This window comes from Physella acuta, unplaced genomic scaffold (genome assembly GCF_028476545.2).
Source record: "Physella acuta isolate Inbredline_101_S28 unplaced genomic scaffold, ASM2847654v3 ptg001506l, whole genome shotgun sequence".
Classification (NCBI taxonomy): Eukaryota; Metazoa; Mollusca; class Gastropoda; family Physidae; genus Physella; species Physella acuta.
The window spans coordinates 91,493-110,558 of record NW_026733021.1 but is presented as its reverse complement, the minus strand read 5'-3'; the positions used below and the strand labels follow the sequence as shown (position 1 = coordinate 110,558).

General features: G+C 44.2%; 1 protein-coding gene across 1 annotated transcript; it reads right to left on the bottom strand.

Annotated features, from left to right (window-relative positions):
• Window positions 1–1,060: 1,060 nt before the first annotated feature.
• On the bottom strand, window positions 1,061–18,329 carry LOC131928459 (uncharacterized). Its single transcript, XM_059284521.1, has 10 exons — window positions 17,159–18,329; window positions 16,082–16,305; window positions 15,348–15,466; window positions 14,916–15,078; window positions 14,175–14,283; window positions 12,321–12,519; window positions 11,980–12,068; window positions 8,887–9,120; window positions 5,371–5,487; window positions 1,061–5,007 (listed from the first exon to the last, which is right to left on the bottom strand). Exons 1-10 carry the CDS (start codon window positions 17,813–17,815, stop codon window positions 2,488–2,490), a joined length of 4,431 nt encoding a protein of 1,476 aa, XP_059140504.1. The 5' UTR covers window positions 17,816–18,329; the 3' UTR covers window positions 1,061–2,487.
• Between the last annotated feature and the right edge of the window lie 737 nt (window positions 18,330–19,066).

Sequence of the window (19,066 nt, the reverse complement as noted above, 5' to 3'; positions counted from 1 at the left end):
ACGTGCACTTGATGAAGATGAGCTGCACCAGTAGAGGAGGAGAGAATAGCTTCGAATCAAACATCATTTTAATGGGTTTCTCTCCCCCCCCCCCATCAGTCTGCGCTAATAGACGTCCAAGCACTGTGTCACATTTTTTGCATTTTAAAAAACTAATACTAAAAATTGTATTTTAGCATAGCTTTAGTTTCAAAATAGTGAATAACATAAATTATTTCATTTTACGTGTATATATATATATATATATATATATATATATGTATATATATATATATATAGGCCTATATATATATATATATGACGGTCCATGGGGCAAGTGTTTATGTGACCTTGGCATATAAAGGGATAGTGTGGTCAGCACTACACTACACTACACCCAGCCGCCTTTACTTTCCCTAACATCAGCTAAGAACCCATCAGAGCTGGGTGGAAATCAGGGACTTTCTACATACTTGAACCCAGAATTGAACTCGAGGCTTTCAGGTAGGCAGTCATATGCTCTACCATTTGACTTCTCCATTCCATTTGGTTAAGGATGGTACCTTAAATTTAAAAACAGTTTCTGTATTATTCACACAAACGTACCACATTTCTGGCCTGGTTAAGGGATGGATTATCACATAAAGTACTATTTACCCGGATTATCATATAAAGTACTCTTTACCCATACAAAAGTACATTCATAGCAGAGCCAGAATAATTAAGTCGTCAACATTTTAATGAGAGCACCATCTTCCCAAAGCAATGCTCACTATCTCTTTATAAAATAAGTCTGTTATGAAAATATATTAACCTAGTTTTTTTTTCTAGTATAAAAATCCATCCAGGGTTATTGTACTATGGCACCCATTTTTACAATTTTAAACATATTTTGTTTCTGTCACTTGTCCTGGTGTAGCACTGTAATAAAACAGCTCCCACTAACTTTGCTGCATACTTGAGTATACATTTGGGATATTTGATTGTAACAGATTTAATAAAGTTTGCTGCTGCATTGAGATTGTGTGGGCAGGGGAAGAAACCAAATGGAAAGCTGATGAATAAGAAACAATTGAAAATATTTTATTTCAGAAAATATTTATTGATATTTAACTCATACATACAGAAATAACCTCCCTTTTTCTGTTTAATATTTAAAAAAAAAAGAGAATAAATACACACAATGAAATCAACAACCAAGCTGTTACAGAATATCATTGTCAGCTGTAGTTGTCTCCCATGACTATAGCTTGAACAAATCTAAGTTCACTCCCTTATTTAAAATATCACATATCATAAAATGATAACACCAACTTTTGCACAAAAACTTGCCTTAGAATAAAAAGTTGAACAGATTCAAGTAGTAGCTGACCCATCTTCACTTACAATACAAGTCAATGAGGCAACAGTCACAACAGAACTACTCGTTAACATACAAATTATTTACACTAAACTATATATAATTAAGTTGTAGAGGACATTGCCAGCATCATATTTTTCAAAAAGCAACAACAGGTGAATATTGAAGTTTCATAACTTGATTTGTGAATAATAAATAAATTAAAAGACAACTGATGTGTGCTGAAGCATTGGTATAGATGGGTGACGTAGAATGACTACTCTAAGAAGAAAAGATTGAACACAGCTAGCCAACCTAGACTAGATGAATACACCGCTGGAAACAAAGTTTGACAGAGACCAAGGTTTACGTATATCACAATTCATAACTGGACAGGCTAATGTGGGTAGAAAGTGGCCAAATTTAAATCCTACGATGAAAATAATTCAGTGTAAAATAATAGAAAAAAAGATGTGTAAATGTTAAGATTACCGTATAAAACTTCATATGAAAAGTATACATTGATAATTTGGTTAGGTTCAGATAGTTTTACTTATTTGGACTATTATAAGGGTATACAGTGGTGCAGGGTTAAGGGATATGGCCTCTAGACTGGCATGTGCAAACAACCAAAAGAGATCAGAATCAGTTTTTGGTTTGTTCCTCTTTGAATTTGTGTGTAGTTTTTAAATGCAAGAATCACAACGGTAAACAACAAATGGTAACCAGGCAACATGAACAGAGTTTAGGTCTAGCAAAAGGTTGGTGGCACTGAGTGACCTCATGGTTTGTTAAGCCAGACAATTTCTCTATCTGTGCCATTTTACACAACCACTTTTCACAATCTTAGATTTAGATTTCCAAGCCAGCATCCTATTTCTGGCTACTTTTACCAGACAAAATCTGGATGATATTCCACAAAATGTGGATATTCCACAAATGTGGACTTACAGCCAGAAACTTCTATCAGTTTTCCTCAAAAAAAAAATAAAAAAAATTAATGCCCATTTGTTTAACCCAGGTGAAGATAAATGATCAGAGATTCAGGAACACAACAGACAGGTGGGTTTTTATCAACTGGCCATTGGGTCTCCCACTTCTAGACAGTCTAGTGACCAGCACCTTAGACTGTCTCCATCATATGTCTCAGACAGACTCCACCATGTGTCTCAGACAGTCTCCATCATGTGCCCAGCCTGTTCCTCCACAATCTGAAGCAGGTTATCTGGGTCAGAATCTGCAGTAGTGTCTGTTTCCATGCTGGACTCTGTCCTACCGTGGCCTACCTTTTTCCCCCTTCCCCTGCCAGCTAGCCTGGTGCTTTGTTTACCTTTCTTGGACGGCGCCTCCTGCTGCTTGTCCCCGGCGCTGGCCTTTTTCCTTGGCTTCCTGTCCACCTTAGCCGGCCCCACTTTTTGTACAGGTTCACCAGGCCCAGGTTTTAACACCTTTGGTTTCCTGCCGCGCGGCTGTTTGACCTTAACCACAGGAGGGGTGGGTTGGGTGTCCTGAGATTCCCCAGGCACCTGACTCTGCTGGCCGGCACTATGACTTGGTGGGATGTTCACAAGCTCAGAGTGAGGGGCTTCCCTAGGCTGTGAGACTCTGGCTCCACTCTCCTGGCTTTGTTCTGGAAGATTCTCAGCTGATTTGTGTTTTGTGTGAGTCTGGTGGTACTTGTGAGATTCTGAGATGGTGGGACCAGACGTGACATCATTGACTGAGATGGTGGGCGGGGACGTTGGGTGGACAGGTTGCTGCATAACAACCAGACGCGGAGACTGGCTGGACTGGGGGTAGTTGCTAGCTGGTGACTGGGGGAACTTTGTGTCTGTAGTTCTTGTGACAGGTGAGGAGGATGCAGGTGTGGCGGGGAGGGGCAGTGGGGAGGATGAAAACATCCTCCCTATCCTGACATGCTGGACGTCGCCTGAGAAAATGCCGACGGTCCTGTAGGTGGAGTCCTTTGACCTGCCAGTGCTGTAGACCGGCTGGAACTCACTGACCACCTTCTCCTCTTCCTCCTTCACAAAATGACCACTCACACCTTCACTTTTTTTTGCACCCAAAAACTTCTTCAACTTTTCATCAGTCACAGAATTAATTTTACTTAAATTAGCCTCAGTGGGATGAGACTCAAGCTGCTTCTGGCTTTTTCTCCCCCTCTTCTTGAACTCCTTCTGCACAGTTTCCTTGAGCTCAGTCTTCTCACTCACAACACCCTCCTGCTTCTCTTTCTTTGAAGGCACAACAGACAAAATGGCCCCACTGAAGCCCACAATCTTACCCTGGCTCGTGTCCGCCTGGCCTTTTGATGAAGTGTTTTGTTCAGGCCTAGCAGGGATGATGCGCGAGGTAAAGATGGTCTGGTAGTTACTCTGCTGGCCACTGGATGTAAAGATGGTCTGGTAATTTCCCTGTTGACCGCTCAAATCAATCTCTTGTCCCTGATGTAAGAAGATGGGGCTTGACCTAGGGGCGGAGTCTGCTCTGACTGTAGATACAGTAGAGTCCACAGTCTCCTGACTATCCCTAGCTATACTGACCATATTTGAAAATGTCTTGTAAGATTTTCCAGCTTGCTTGTCAGCAGGGAGACTGTACACAACTGGCAACCCATCCATCCCCTGCGGAACTGAGTCTTCTGACGAAACCTGGACAAGGTTACGCTTTGAAAGGCTATCTTTCATCAGCGATGCTATTTTAGAGTTCACAGAAACGTTAGGTACAGAGATGGGCACGGCGAGCTGATGTGGATTTTGTTTTAAGTTTTCCTGAGAAAGACAAACAACTCTGAGGTCTTTACTGGCTGTCAGAGAGCTGATGGTTGAGGTGTTGTGAGACGTGGAAGGCTGCGCTGTGCCATGCTGTGGTAACAGAATCATCTCGTACTTCGCCCCGGGGCTCTCAGAGTTTCTAGAAGGCGTGTCTGAGGCTACTCGACGAAAAGATATCACACCCTGGCCCGCGGGGATATTTTGAAAAGAGGCAACTTTTTTTAGCGCTGGATCCGGAGGTCTGAGGCTATTTTGGTTGTGAACAGTCAGAGGGTCAGGGTGAGTTGATGATTTAGTCAGGTTGAGGGGTGTGTTTGGTGGCGATGTATATGAAGAAGAAACAAAAGGAAGTCCATTTGGTGCAGTTGATACAACAGGGGAATGGGCAAGCGTAGCAATTTTCTGCTGGTAGGTTTGTCCAGTGTAGAAGCCAGGGCTATTGACTGGCGCTGAGGCTTGAGAAGACGGTAATGTCGTTGTTGTGAGGGGTGGGGCAGGCCCATTGGGGTCAATGTTGTACATCTCTAGAAGTTTTTTGTACAGCCGCGCCTGGTTACTGGTCAAGGCTTTGGTGTCGACCCCAGCCGCGGGGTTGCTGGACGTGACAGGCTGGTACTTGACTGGCTGGACAGTCTGAAGCTCTAGCCTGTTACCATCCTTGGAATAGTTGAGGACCTTGCGCTCTGGGTGGCTGGTCAGTTTGTGTCTGTAGTCAACATTCAGTGGATGGCGCTGGGGCATGCCTGGACTGGACGAGCCCCCCCGGGGCAGGATACCCTCTGGGAGGGACAGCAGCCCCCTCTCCCCTTCACTCTCCTCCATAACCTCCATTTTAACATCAGGCGAGGCAGGTTCTGACCGGCATTTGATTCTCCAGGATCTGTTGTCTTGTCGGTCCAGCTCCTCGTTTTTCTATAAATAAATAGTAAGACAAAGTTGAATAAAATAAATAGTAAGACAAAGGTGAATAAAATAAATAGTAAGACAGAGCTGAATAAAATAAATAGTAAGACAAAGTTGAATAAAATAAATAGTAAGACAAAGTTGAATAAAATAAATAGTAAGACAAAGCTGAATAACAGGAAGAAAGTTGTATCAATAACAGTTACTAGGATACACACAGGCACCCATTAGCCTATTGGAGGTCAAGAATTTGCTCATGTAAGAAAAAAAACATTTTATAGGTAATCATTATTTTTCTTCCAGTTGACTGCTACTTAATGTTAATTATTGCTTTATGCCATGTAAACATATAGAACAACAGGTAGGGCTTACATGTGAGACAAGAAATACATTGTGAAACACTTTAGTCTCATCACTTTTGTCCAAAGCTCTTTTAGTTTCTGTGTTTTGTTGATACAAGTTCCCTCCCCTCAGTAGAGGGCTCTCCGCCTGCAGATGAACAGATTTAAGTGATAAAGTCTGGCTAGCACATCAACAGGTGACTGTCCTGTCAGGCTAGCACATCAACAGGTGACTGTCCTGTCAGGCTAGCACATCAACAGGAGACTGTCCTGTCAGGCTAGCACACCAACAGGAGACTGTCCTGTCAGGCTAGCACACCAACAGGAGACTGTCCTGTCAGGCTAGCACACCAACAGGAGACTGTCCTGTCAGGCTAGCACATCAGCACATCAACAGGAGACTGTCCTGCCAGGCTAGCACACCAACAAGAGACTGTCCTGTCAGGTAGTTATGTCAGGCTAGCACACCAACAGGAGACTGTCCTGTCAGGCTAGCACACCAACAGGTGACTGTCCTGTCAGGCTAGCACACCAACAAGAGACTGTCCTGTCAGGCTAGCACACCAACAGGAGACTGTCCTGTCAGGCTAGCACATCAGCACATCAACAGGAGACTGTCCTGCCAGGCTAGCACACCAACAAGAGACTGTCCTGTCAGGCTAGCACACCAACAAGAGACTGTCCTGTCAGGTAGTTATGTCAGGCTAGCACATCAACAGGAGACTGTCCTGTCAGGCTAGCACACCAACAGTAGACTGTCATGTCAGGCTAGCACACCAACAGGAGACTGTCCTGTCAGGCTAGCACACCAACAGGAGACTGTCCTGTCAGGCGAGCACATCAACAGGAGACTGTCCTGTCAGGCTAGCACACCAACAGGAGACTGTCCTGTCAGGCTAGCACATCAGCACATCAACAGGAGACTGTCCTGCCAGGCTAGCACACCAACAGGAGACTGTCCTGCCAGGCTAGCACACCAACAGGAGACTGTCCTGTCAGGCTAGCACACCAACAGGAGACTGTCCTGTCAGGCTAGCACATCAGCACATCAACAGGAGACTGTCCTGCCAGGCTAGCACACCAACAGGAGACTGTCCTGCCAGGCTAGCACACCAACAAGAGACTGTCCTGTCAGGCTAGCACACCAACAAGAGACTGTCCTGTCAGGTAGTTATGTCAGGCTAGCACATCAACAGGAGACTGTCCTGTCAGGCTAGCACACCAACAGTAGACTGTCATGTCAGGCTAGCACACCAACAAGAGACTGTCCTGTCAGGTAGTTATGTCAGGCTAACACATCAACAGGAGACTGTCCTGTCAGGCTAGCACATCAACAGGAGACTGTCCTGTCAGGCTAGCACACCAACAAGAGACTGTCCTGTCAGGCTAGCACACCAACAAGAGACTGTCCTGTCAGGCGAGCACATCAACAGGAGACTGTCCTGTCAGGCTAGCACATCAACAGGAGACTGTCCTGTCAGGTAGTTATGTCAGGCTAGCACACCAACAGGAGACTGTCCTGTCAGGCTAGCACACCAACAAGAGACTGTCCTGTCAGGTAGTTATGTCAGGCTAGCACATCAACAGGAGACTGTCCTGTCAGGCTAGCACATCAACAGGAGACTGTCCTGTCAGGTAGTTATGTCAGGCTAGCACACCAACAGGAGACTGTCCTGTCAGGCTAGCACACCAACAAGAGACTGTCCTGTCAGGCTAGCACATCAACAGGACTGTCCTGTCAGGCTAGCACATCAACAGGAGACTGTCCTGTCAGACTAGCACACCAACAAGAGACTGTCCTGTCAGGCTAGCACACCAACAGTAGACTGTCCTGTCAGGTAGTTATGTCAGGCTAGCACATCAACAGGAGACTGTCCTGTCAGGCTAGCACACCCACAGGACTGTCCTGTCAGGCTAGCACACCAACAGGAGACTGTCCTGTCAGGCTAGCACATCAGCACATCAACAGGAGACTGTCCTGCCAGGCTAGCACACCAACAAGAGACTGTCCTGTCAGGCTAGCACACCAACAGGAGACTGTCCTGTCAGGCTAGCACACCAACAGTAGACTGTCCTGTCAGGTAGTTATGTCAGGCTAGCACATCAACAGGAGACTGTCCTGTCAGGCTAGCACACCCACAGGACTGTCCTGTCAGGCTAGCACACCAACAGGAGACTGTCCTGTCAGGCTAGCACATCAGCACATCAACAGGAGACTGTCCTGCCAGGCTAGCACACCAACAAGAGACTGTCCTGTCAGGCTAGCACACCAACAGGAGACTGTCCTGTCAGGCTAGCACATCAACAGGACTGTCCTGTCAGGCTAGCACATCAACAGGAGACTGTCCTGTCAGACTAGCACATCAACAGGAGACTGTCCTGCCAGGCTAGCACACCAACAAGAGACTGTCCTGTCAGGCTAGCACACCAACAGGAGACTGTCCTGCCAGGCTAGCACATCAGCAGGAGACTGTCCTGCCAGGCTAGCACACCAACAGGAGACTGTCCTGCCAGGCTAGCACACCAACAGGAGACTGTCCTGCCAGGTAGTTATGTCAGGCTAGCACACCAACAGGAGACTGTCCTGTCAGGCTAGCACACCAACAGGAGACTGTCCTGCCAGGTAGTTATGTCAGGCTAGCACACCAACAGGAGACTGTCCTGCCAGGCTAGCACACCAACAGGAGACTGTCCTGCCAGGCTAGCACACCAACAGGAGACTGTCCTGCCAGGCTAGCACACCAACAGGAGACTGTCCTGTCAGGCTAGCACACCAACAGGAGACTGTCCTGTCAGGCTAGCACATCAGCACATCAACAGGAGACTGTCCTGCCAGGCTAGCACACCAACAAGAGACTGTCCTGTCAGGCTAGCACACCAACAGGAGACTGTCCTGTCAGACTAGCACACCAACAAGAGACTGTCCTGTCAGGCTAGCACACCAACAAGAGACTGTCCTGTCAGGTAGTTATGTCAGGCTAGCACACCAACAGGAGACTGTCCTGTCAGGCTAGCACACCAACAGGAGACTGTCCTGTCAGGCTAGCACACCAACAGGAGACTGTCCTGCCAGGTAGTTATGTCAGGCTAGCACACCAACAGGAGACTGTCCTGCCAGGCTAGCACACCAACAGGAGACTGTCCTGCCAGGCTAGCACACCAACAGGAGACTGTCCTGCCAGGCTAGCACACCAACAGGAGACTGTCCTGTCAGGCTAGCACACCAACAGGAGACTGTCCTGTCAGGCTAGCACATCAGCACATCAACAGGAGACTGTCCTGCCAGGCTAGCACACCAACAAGAGACTGTCCTGTCAGGCTAGCACACCAACAGGAGACTGTCCTGTCAGACTAGCACACCAACAAGAGACTGTCCTGTCAGGCTAGCACACCAACAAGAGACTGTCCTGTCAGGTAGTTATGTCAGGCTAGCACATCAACAAATCTACCAAGTACCTCTGGTTAAATGATTACAGTAATAGAATGCCAGACCCAGCACCTGGCAGTTGCCAATCACTATAGACATGCCAGACCTGTAGATACTTACCCTGATGGGAGACATGAATGGCTTGGTCTCCACCTCAGAGAACCTGTCAGTTGAAACAGATCCCAAAAGCTTGAGAACTCCATGCAGGTTTCTCCCCTGCGCTGCCATGACAGTGGTGACCCCTGCGTAGTTGGGCACGTCAGGGTTGGCCCCGTTCTTCAGCAGTAGCTCCACCATGGCCTTCTCATTGGATTCAGCTGCCCGGAACAAGGAAGTTCTCCCACTCTTACCATCCTGGAACAACAGGTCAGAACTAGATAGGACTGTGGCTACCAGGTGTAGGATTGTGGCTAGCAGGTGTAGGACTGTGGCTAGCAGGTGTAGGACTGGCTACCAGGTGTAGGACTGTGGCTAGCAGGTGTAGGACTGGCTACCAGGTGTAGGACTGTGGCTAGCAGGTGTGGGACTGTGGCTAGAAGTTGAGGGACTGTGGCTACCAGGTGTAGGACTGTGGCTAGCAGGTGTGGGACTGTGGCTAGCAGGTGTAGGACTGTGGCTATTAGATGTAGGACTGTGGCTAGCAGGTGTAGGACTGTGGCTACCAGGTGTGGGACTGTGGCTAGAAGACGTTGGAATGTGGCTACCAGGTGTAGTGTGGCTACCAGGTGTGGGACTGTGGCTACCAGGTGTAGGACTGTGGCTAGCAGGTGTGGGACTGTGGCTAGCAGGTGTGGGACTGTGGCTAGCAGGTGTGGGACTGTGGCTAGAAGTTGAGGGACTGTTGCTACCAGGTGTAGGACTGTGGCTAGCAGGTGTGGGACTGTGGCTAGCAGGTGTAGGACTGTGGCTATTAGATGTAGGACTGTGGCTAGCAGGTGTAGGACTGTGGCTATCAGGTGTGGGACTGTGGCTAGAAGACGTTGGAATGTGGCTACCAGGTGTAGTGTGGCTACCAGGTGTGGGACTGTGGCTACCAGGTGTAGTGTGGCTACCAGGTGTGGGACTGTGGCTAGAAGACGTTGGAATGTGGCTACCAGGTGTAGTGTGGCTACCAGATGTGGGACTGTGGCTACCAGGTGTAGGACTGTGGCTACCAGGTGTAGGACTGTGGCTACCAGGTGTGGGACTGTGGCTACCAGGTGTAGGACTGTGGCTACCAGGTGTGGGACTGTGGCTACCAGGTGTAGGACTGTGGCTACCAGGTGTGGGACTGTGGCTACCAGGTGTGGGACTGTGGCTACCAGGTGTAGGACTGTGGCTAGCAGGTGTAGGACTGTGGCTAGCAGGTGTAGGACTGTGGCTATCAGGTGTGGGACTGTGGCTAGAAGACGTTGGAATGTGGCTACCAGGTGTAGTGTGGCTACCAGGTGTGGGACTGTGGCTACCAGGTGTAGTGTGGCTACCAGGTGTGGGACTGTGGCTAGAAGACGTTGGAATGTGGCTACCAGGTGTAGTGTGGCTACCAGGTGTGGGACTGTGGCTACCAGGTGTAGGACTGTGGCTACCAGGTGTAGGACTGTGGCTACCAGGTGTGGGACTGTGGCTACCAGGTGTAGGACTGTGGCTACCAGGTGTGGGACTGTGGCTACCAGGTGTGGGACTGTGGCTACCAGGTGTAGGACTGTGGCTAGCAGGTGTAGGACTGTGGCTAGCAGGTGTAGGACTGTGGCTAGAAGATGTGGGACTGTGGCTACCAGGTGTAGGACTATGGCTAGCAGACGTGTGACTATGGCTACCAGGTGTAGGACTGTAGCTAGCAGGTGTAGGACTGTAGCTAGCAGGTGTAGGACTGTAGCTAGCAGGTGTGGGACTGTAGCTAGCAGGTGTAGGACTGTGGCTAGCAGGTGTGGGACTGTAGCTAGCAGGTGTAGGACTGTGGCTACCAGGTGTGGGACTGTAGCTAGCAGGTGTAGGACTGTGGCTAGCAGGTGTGGGACTGTGGCTAGCAGGTGTAGGACTGTGGCTATTAGATGTAGGACTGTGGCTAGCAGGTGTAGGACTGTGGCTATCAGGTGTGGGACTGTGGCTAGAAGACGTTGGAATGTGGCTACCAGGTGTAGTGTGGCTACCAGGTGTGGGACTGTGGCTACCAGGTGTAGTGTGGCTACCAGGTGTGGGACTGTGGCTAGAAGACGTTGGAATGTGGCTACCAGGTGTAGTGTGGCTACCAGATGTGGGACTGTGGCTACCAGGTGTAGGACTGTGGCTACCAGGTGTAGGACTGTGGCTACCAGGTGTGGGACTGTGGCTACCAGGTGTAGGACTGTGGCTACCAGGTGTGGGACTGTGGCTACCAGGTGTAGGACTGTGGCTACCAGGTGTGGGACTGTGGCTACCAGGTGTGGGACTGTGGCTACCAGGTGTAGGACTGTGGCTAGCAGGTGTAGGACTGTGGCTAGCAGGTGTAGGACTGTGGCTATCAGGTGTGGGACTGTGGCTAGAAGACGTTGGAATGTGGCTACCAGGTGTAGTGTGGCTACCAGGTGTGGGACTGTGGCTACCAGGTGTAGTGTGGCTACCAGGTGTGGGACTGTGGCTAGAAGACGTTGGAATGTGGCTACCAGGTGTAGTGTGGCTACCAGGTGTGGGACTGTGGCTACCAGGTGTAGGACTGTGGCTACCAGGTGTAGGACTGTGGCTACCAGGTGTGGGACTGTGGCTACCAGGTGTAGGACTGTGGCTACCAGGTGTGGGACTGTGGCTACCAGGTGTGGGACTGTGGCTAGCAGGTGTAGGACTGTGGCTAGCAGGTGTAGGACTGTGGCTAGAAGATGTGGGACTGTGGCTACCAGGTGTAGGACTATGGCTAGCAGACGTGTGACTATGGCTACCAGGTGTAGGACTGTAGCTAGCAGGTGTAGGACTGTAGCTAGCAGGTGTAGGACTGTAGCTAGCAGGTGTGGGACTGTAGCTAGCAGGTGTAGGACTGTGGCTAGCAGGTGTGGGACTGTGGCTACCAGGTGTAGGACTGTGGCTACCAGGTGTGGGACTGTGGCTACCAGGTGTAGGACTGTGGCTACCAGGTGTAGTGTGGCTACCAGGTGTAGGACTGGCTAGAAGATGTGGGACTGTGGCTACCAGGTGTAGTGCTGTGGCTACCAGGTGGAGTGTGGCTAGAGGTATGAAACCCACCAACATAAAAAATGCACTTACTGTTACGTCAATATCAGCGCCATATTTAAGTAATAGTTCAACCTGGTCCAGATCTCCATTGTCTACTGCTGTGTGAAGAGGTGTCAAGCCTGCGGGTTACAATTTTAAACTAGTGACGGTACTAAATAAATATACACATACTAAATGTTCTAGTGAGGTAGTGAGGGGTACAAAATATGTTTTATAAGGTGAGAGTACAAAAAATGTTTTGGAGGTGAGAATACCAAGTCATGATGTACAAATTTGTTTTTGAATATTGAAACAGTCCCAACTTTGCTTAACTTTTTTATTTAACTGTTAGTCTTAATTGTCGTCTGTATACAATTTTACAAGTGACTGACCATCAAAGTTGCGAGCATTAAGCTCAGCTGTGGGACACTTCTCTAGCAGCACTTGCAGACATTTGGTTGACCTGCCCTGCACTGCCATATGGATGGACGAGGAACCCGTGCAGTCAACAGCGTTCACATTGGCACCAGACCTGATCAAAATGTCCACCGCCTCCAAAAAATCCAATTTCACAGCTAGGTGCAGCGGTGTCTAATGGAAAAAATGTATCATCTGATTCAATATTAAGGGAAAATTATTAACACAGAATAGCTGATTAAACATTTAATTAGGTTCTTATCAATCAAACTTGATTTAGAAATGTAAAAAATTATTAGCTTTAAAATTCAGCTAGTTTATTTAAAAAACAATAACCCACACTTAAGTATCAGATTTTACTTAGAAAACAATAATGAATCAAATAAACCGGTAGTGATCTCCCCTAAACTTTCTCGAATATTCTTATATAAAACAACAGGGGATGGTAACTGGGGATATAGTTATGATTTTTAATCCATTTTAAATACTTAAACTTTTAAAAATAGAATAGAATCTCAGTAAAAAACAATTGCGCACCAAGCGAACGCCTAATAAAGGTGTGTATAATAGTGCGCAATAGTATTAGTACTTAATAAATTTACATTAGTTTTTTGAGAAATCGGAAGTAGCGTAAATTACTACTTCCGGTCAACGGAAGCTACTCAAAATTTAACATAAGGTAGAGAATTAGATCTTATACTTACTTGTGGAATTTCATTTATCTATCTGAAATAGTACTCAAGTTATAGGCTTTTGAAAAATTCAAAGTAGAAAAAGTACCACTTCCGGTTATTGGAAATCGCTCAAAAGTTGATACGGATCTACGATTTTGATAAAATACTTATATATGAAATTTCATCAACCTAGCTGTAACGGTACTCAAGTTATCGTGTTTACACACGGACACACACACACACAGACACACAGACACACGGACAGAATTGCAAAGCCCAGTTTTTCAGACTGGATTACGCATAAAACCTCTTAGTTTTGATAAATCTGGATTGATAATTTTTGCCCGATTAAAATAAGTCCTCTAAACTTCGGATGTGATGAAGGACTGAGGTGTAATACGGTGAAAGATGTTAAAATTTCAAGTGATTTTTGTGCACGATTACAATACTTTCTCTATACTTCGTATATACGAGAAAGTAAAAAATAGTGCTAAGAATGACGCAGAAAATCTGTGCTAAGTACTGACTAAGTCAATGATGGACGAAGTCAATGACGCAGACAATCTGTGCTAAGAACTGAACTAAGTCAATGACGCAGACAATCTGTGCTAAGAACTGAACTAAGTCAATGACGCAGACAATCTGTGCTAAGAACTGAACTAAGTCAATGACGCAGACAATCTGTGCTAAGAACTGAACTAAGTCAATGACGCAGACAATCTGTGCTAAGAACTGAACTAAGTCAATGATGCAGAAAATATGTGCTAAGTACTCAACTAAGTCAATGACGCAGACAATCTGTGCTAAGAACTGAACTAAGTCAATGACGCAGACAATCTGTGCTAAGAACTGAACTAAGTCAATGACGCAGACAAGCTGTGCTAAGAACTGAACTAAGTCAATGACGCAGACCATCTGTGCTAAGAACTGAACTAAGTCAATGACGCAGACAAGCTGTGCTAAGAACTGAACTAAGTCAATGACGCAGACAAGCTGTGCTAAGAACTGAACTAAGTCAATGACGCAGACAAGCTGTGCTAAGAACTGAACTAAGTCAATGACGCAGACAAGCTGTGCTAAGAACTGAACTAAGTCAATGACGCAGACAAGCTGTGCTAAGAGCTGAACTCCACCACCTATACAGATGGTACCAACCTGCTGCTGCTTGTTAAACTTGTCCACTCCCTTGCCTGCTATAGCCATCAGGTTGATCAGCTTGATCACCATCCTCATGTTCTCATGGACCACAGCAATGTGAAGAGGTCTGAGGAATAGAATCACAGCAATGTGAAGGGGTCTGAGGAATAGAATCACAGCAATGTGAAGGGGTCTGAGGAATAGAACCACAAACATATAGGCCTACAACTGTTGTCATTCAACAATTAGACCACAGCAATGTGAAGGGGTCTAAGGAATAGAACCACAAACATATAGGCCTACAACTGTTGTCATTCAACAATTAGATTATTAGCTTATGAGTATAAATTGTCATTAAATTTTATGACTTTTCAAAACATGGTACTCATAGATACTTAATTATTAGCACTTAATTTATATATTTAAAAAAATTATGTAGTGAATTAATTTAGAATGACTTTTCAAAACATTTGTTATAGATACTTAATTATTAGCACTTAATTTATATATTTAAAAAAAATATGTAGTGAATCAATCTAGAGAACACCGACTAGATTTAGGTGAAACCCATTTGTACCCTATATTTTAATATGGACTAATTTAATATGGACTAATTTAACAACAGGGAACCACTATGTTTGTTTTCCATAACTAATTTTTCTAAAGTGACGATAGTAACAGTGTAGTGTAAATATGTAAACAAGTATTTGATATAATGCTTTGTTTCACATGCAGGTAATAAAATGTTATAAAACTCACAAGTCACCATCGTCGTCAGCTGTCAAAGCAGTTTTGATTTCCAAGAGTGTCTGCAGGGTGATAGCAGGTGATGCCTGCACAGTGAAGGAAGCGCGCACAGGTTCTGCTGGCGATGAGGTAGCCTCGTACCTGTCTGATGGAGACTGACCCATTTCATCTCTCTCTGTACCCATGCAGGAAAAATACAAAAAAAAAAACATTTTATTTCTGTAATCAGGTGTAACTTGCCCAAATCTGCAATGATGAATAACAACATTGAACACGTGAAGATACATCCTAAGTAAACCAACCTTCAGAATCAGAGTGAGACAGAGGTATAACAACATTTGACCACATGAAGATACATCCTAAGTAAACCAACCTTCAGAATCAGAGTGAGACAAAGGTATAACAACATTTGAACATGTGAAGATACATCCTAAGTAAACCAACCTTCAGAATCCGAGTGAGACAGAGGTTCTTGGGTTGAGCTGGGCAGATCTCTTGTATTTACAGTCACAGGTTTATGTAGCTTTCTTTTTTTTAATGGCAGAAACTTTTCAGACTTTTCCCTGAAAACATATGTCTACACTTTAACAGAAGTAGAAAGACAAATAGTGAAGTACGTATCCTACAGATCTAGAAATATATCAACGGGAACTATTAAAAACAAGAGACACGCCTTGAAACATGCCTTAAAATGTAATCAGCCATTTCCAACAGCCTAATGCACCACCCTGTGGCAGACAGGATCAAAGTGACATGTGTCACATAAATAATTATCATCCACAACCTAGAACTCAGGAATTTTTATTTTTATCCTAATTGACAACTGCCCCAAATAAGAAGAAGAAAGAAAACACTACGAGGCTTTAGTAACTACTAACATGTGAAATCAAGGTTTTTGTGACATTCACTATAATATTTTCTTAAGGACTTCCACTAAAGTATTTATTACAAAATGTATCTGTTCTTCATAAACTCAAGCTATCATTTGAGAAATATTGAACTTGTCATTGAATAAATATTAATTTGAAGAAATGGAACAAAGAATAAATTTGTATAGAGTTTGCACAGAGTTTTTTAATCATGAGCTAACAGCTAAGGCCATGGTAGTGACCTAATTAAAGTAACAATAAAATAGCTTTGACAGCCTACCAGATCAGGGACCAAACAATAAAACACACCTGTCACTGGCATCATCATCTTCCATCACCCCCTCAGACGTAATATCCCCCAGTGATGAAAGATTTGGTATTGGCTGAGATGAGAGATGAAGAGAAGCTATCTCAAGTGGAATGGAAGGCAAGTTGGCCACATCCTCTGTGGTGAAAGACGTCAGGTTCATGGACGGCAGATTTGACACTGATGATGACACTGGCATGGTCCTTGACGGCAGGCCACTGTGAAGCTATTTATTTAAAACAAAATTTAGTGGTCACTTTAACATTTAGCTTCTATTGTTAGATTCTCACGGTTCTGTTGTAGATATTTAAAATAATGAGAATGTTGAGTGACTAAGCCAATAGTGAATTTTAATGGCCAATCAACTTAATAAATATAAAAACTATACTTTATTGGCTACGTTAATTGCAAGGCTTCAGAACAAAGTATAATAGTAGTATTATACAATACAATGACCTAGTTTGATAGATTACCCTACCCACATATTTGTTTAATTGTATGAATCTTAAGATTGCTTCACCATTAAATAAAAAGTTTTTTTTGTGTTGATGCAATATTAATTATGCAAATTTGTATGGTCAAATACCCTTTTAAATCTTATGGTTTCAGTGACTTCTGCATATGAAGGGATAATGTGGTAAGCAATATACCCAGCTGCCTTTACTTTCCCCTAACATTAGTCAGGTATCCATAATGGACTGGGTGGACTCAAAGACTTTGGACTGAAGCCAAGGATCCTAGCTCTGGACTTCTGGGTCAGCAGTCAAACACTACCATTTGACCACTCCGTCCCAATCCAATGCATTTAGTCATTATGTAAATATGTCAATGTATCAAATCAGCAAGAACAAAGCTCCCTACTTTACAGGAAGATATTGAGAAGTGGAAGAATAATTCTAGAATTAATAAATGGATAGTCTGAACAAAACTGAGCCAATTGTATTTTTATGCAGACCCACTGAACCTTGAGTGGTGTAGCCTGAGTATATATTTGGTAAATTTAATTAGGAAACTAATATTAGTGCAGCAAAACAAAAAAATTATTACTACTTAGATCTAGAACTACTGCAAAAATTCACCTGTTTTGGGCTGGAGACTGGCATATGACTTGTATTTTGCTGCTGTTCAATTACTGAGATTCTTCGCACAGGAATTTCAGGTATGGAGATTGCAGCACCAGTAAAACCAATAGCATGATGAGACTTGGGGGTGTCAATTCGAGAGACTGATGGTGTGAATAGTTTTGTGGTGTTTTTTGGAGACAGGGAGGTTCTACGATGATCTGCTTGAGATTTGGATTTATAGCTATTGGAGTTTTCTTCGTCGTTGTTGTCAAGATCTTTGGAGTTAGAGCTTCGACGGGTGCGTCGTTCATTATATTTCAATGCAGGCTTCTTATCAGATAGATCTAACTCGTCTTCAAAATCCTCTTCAAAATGTGCTTTTCTTCCCCTCCCGCTGCCCGTACCCTTACCCCTACTAGAATTCGATCTACTCTTCCCCCCTCGCCCTCTTTTGACTCCAGTATTACGAACACCTCTACCGCGGCCTCTTCGAACAGGGGTCGGCTCTACTATTTCTTTATCGACCCTTTTAAAATGAGTATCTACATTTGGAGCAGTATTCAATTTTTTTCTGCCTCTCTTAGAAATTGGTCTGGTCTTATCAACACGAGTTGAGATCATAAAAAGGGCCTCTGCTGCGGCCATACGGTCAGCCTGTTCTTTTTCGTCCATGTTGTTGAGGTGGAAGGGTTGAATAACTCAAAAGTAGGTCGCTATGGAGTCCACCATTTTGGATAATGTTTTGTAATGTCTATAAACAAAGATCGTTAAGTTATAAACGAATAATTATCTTACGTCCATAACAAATGTCAAGGAAAACAGCAATTCACAAGAATTAATGTTTTAAAATCAAATACCAATTCCACAGAATTCTGGAAAGCACCAACTCCATGGGAAAGTCCCAAATCACGTGATTCTATTGGCCAATAACTCAATGTTTCCCAAACTGTTCCGTGAAACACTAACTAAAGTAAGATCGTAGAAATATGAGTAAAAACCTATGTGTAATTTCCACGAATAGTATTACTATGATTTAAATAAGCTGTGTTGAAAAAAGTCACATAAAGTATATTTATGTGCAACACTTGCAATTACATTATAAATTATAAAGCAGAGTTAAAATACCATGTATTAAATAAGTTTATAGGGCACGCTGCAGTAACGAATAAAGATGTCTTTCCGCGGGGATTTCCCATTGCTTCTGCGCATGACAAACGAAACATTTAACTTCTATAATTAGATCCAATTTGCGACCGTAATAATATCACGTGACTAGAGCATCATGGGAAATATCTAATTGTGGTCACGGTGCTTTCCTGGAACAGTAATATATCATTAATGATAATGCATAAATTAGTTATTATTATTAACACAGTGACTACGAATGCCAGGGGAAAAAAATCAGCGTTGTTTTAAAAACTTGAACACGACAGAACAAATTCACATTTTGGCTTAAACTAGACAGTTGTGATAAAACTAGATCTATGATCATACTGTTTTTAAATGCTCAAAATTCTAAATTAAGATATGCAAATTATTGCCGGAAATATGACATATTTACGTGTCGTACACTTGGCCTAAAAAAAAATTCAAATGTCAATAAACCTGGTTCGGGATTTTAAACTGCGTCGTTGAACAGTGCGACCGGTATATTAATCTTCGCAGTTAGAATTTATTTTTTTCAGCGATTGTGCAGTAGGTGTGGTTGTAATCATTTTGTTATATTATGTTAAATGACATGGGGTGCTAGTTACGTTTTTTTTAAAAAAATTAGCAGTCTGCTAAACACTAGCACAATTTCTCAGATTCAGAAAAGTTGGATGTGGGGATAAAAAAAAAAAGTAATATCACTACGTAGCCATTTAGGAAAATGACTTAGATTCTACTTGGCTTTTAATTAAATCTAATCTGTATGCAGGTCAG

Coding starts and splice junctions, on each gene's coding strand:
- LOC131928459 (XM_059284521.1), bottom strand. CDS start 17,815: ATGGACGAAAAAGAACAGGCTGACCGTATGGCCGCAGCAGAGGCCCTT. Junction 16,306..17,158: donor CAGTCTCCAGCCCAAAACAG/GTGAATTTTTGC, acceptor TTAAATAAATAG/CTTCACAGTGGCCTGCCGTC. Junction 14,284..14,915: donor GCTGACGACGATGGTGACTT/GTGAGTTTTATA, acceptor TCTATTCCTCAG/ACCTCTTCACATTGCTGTGG.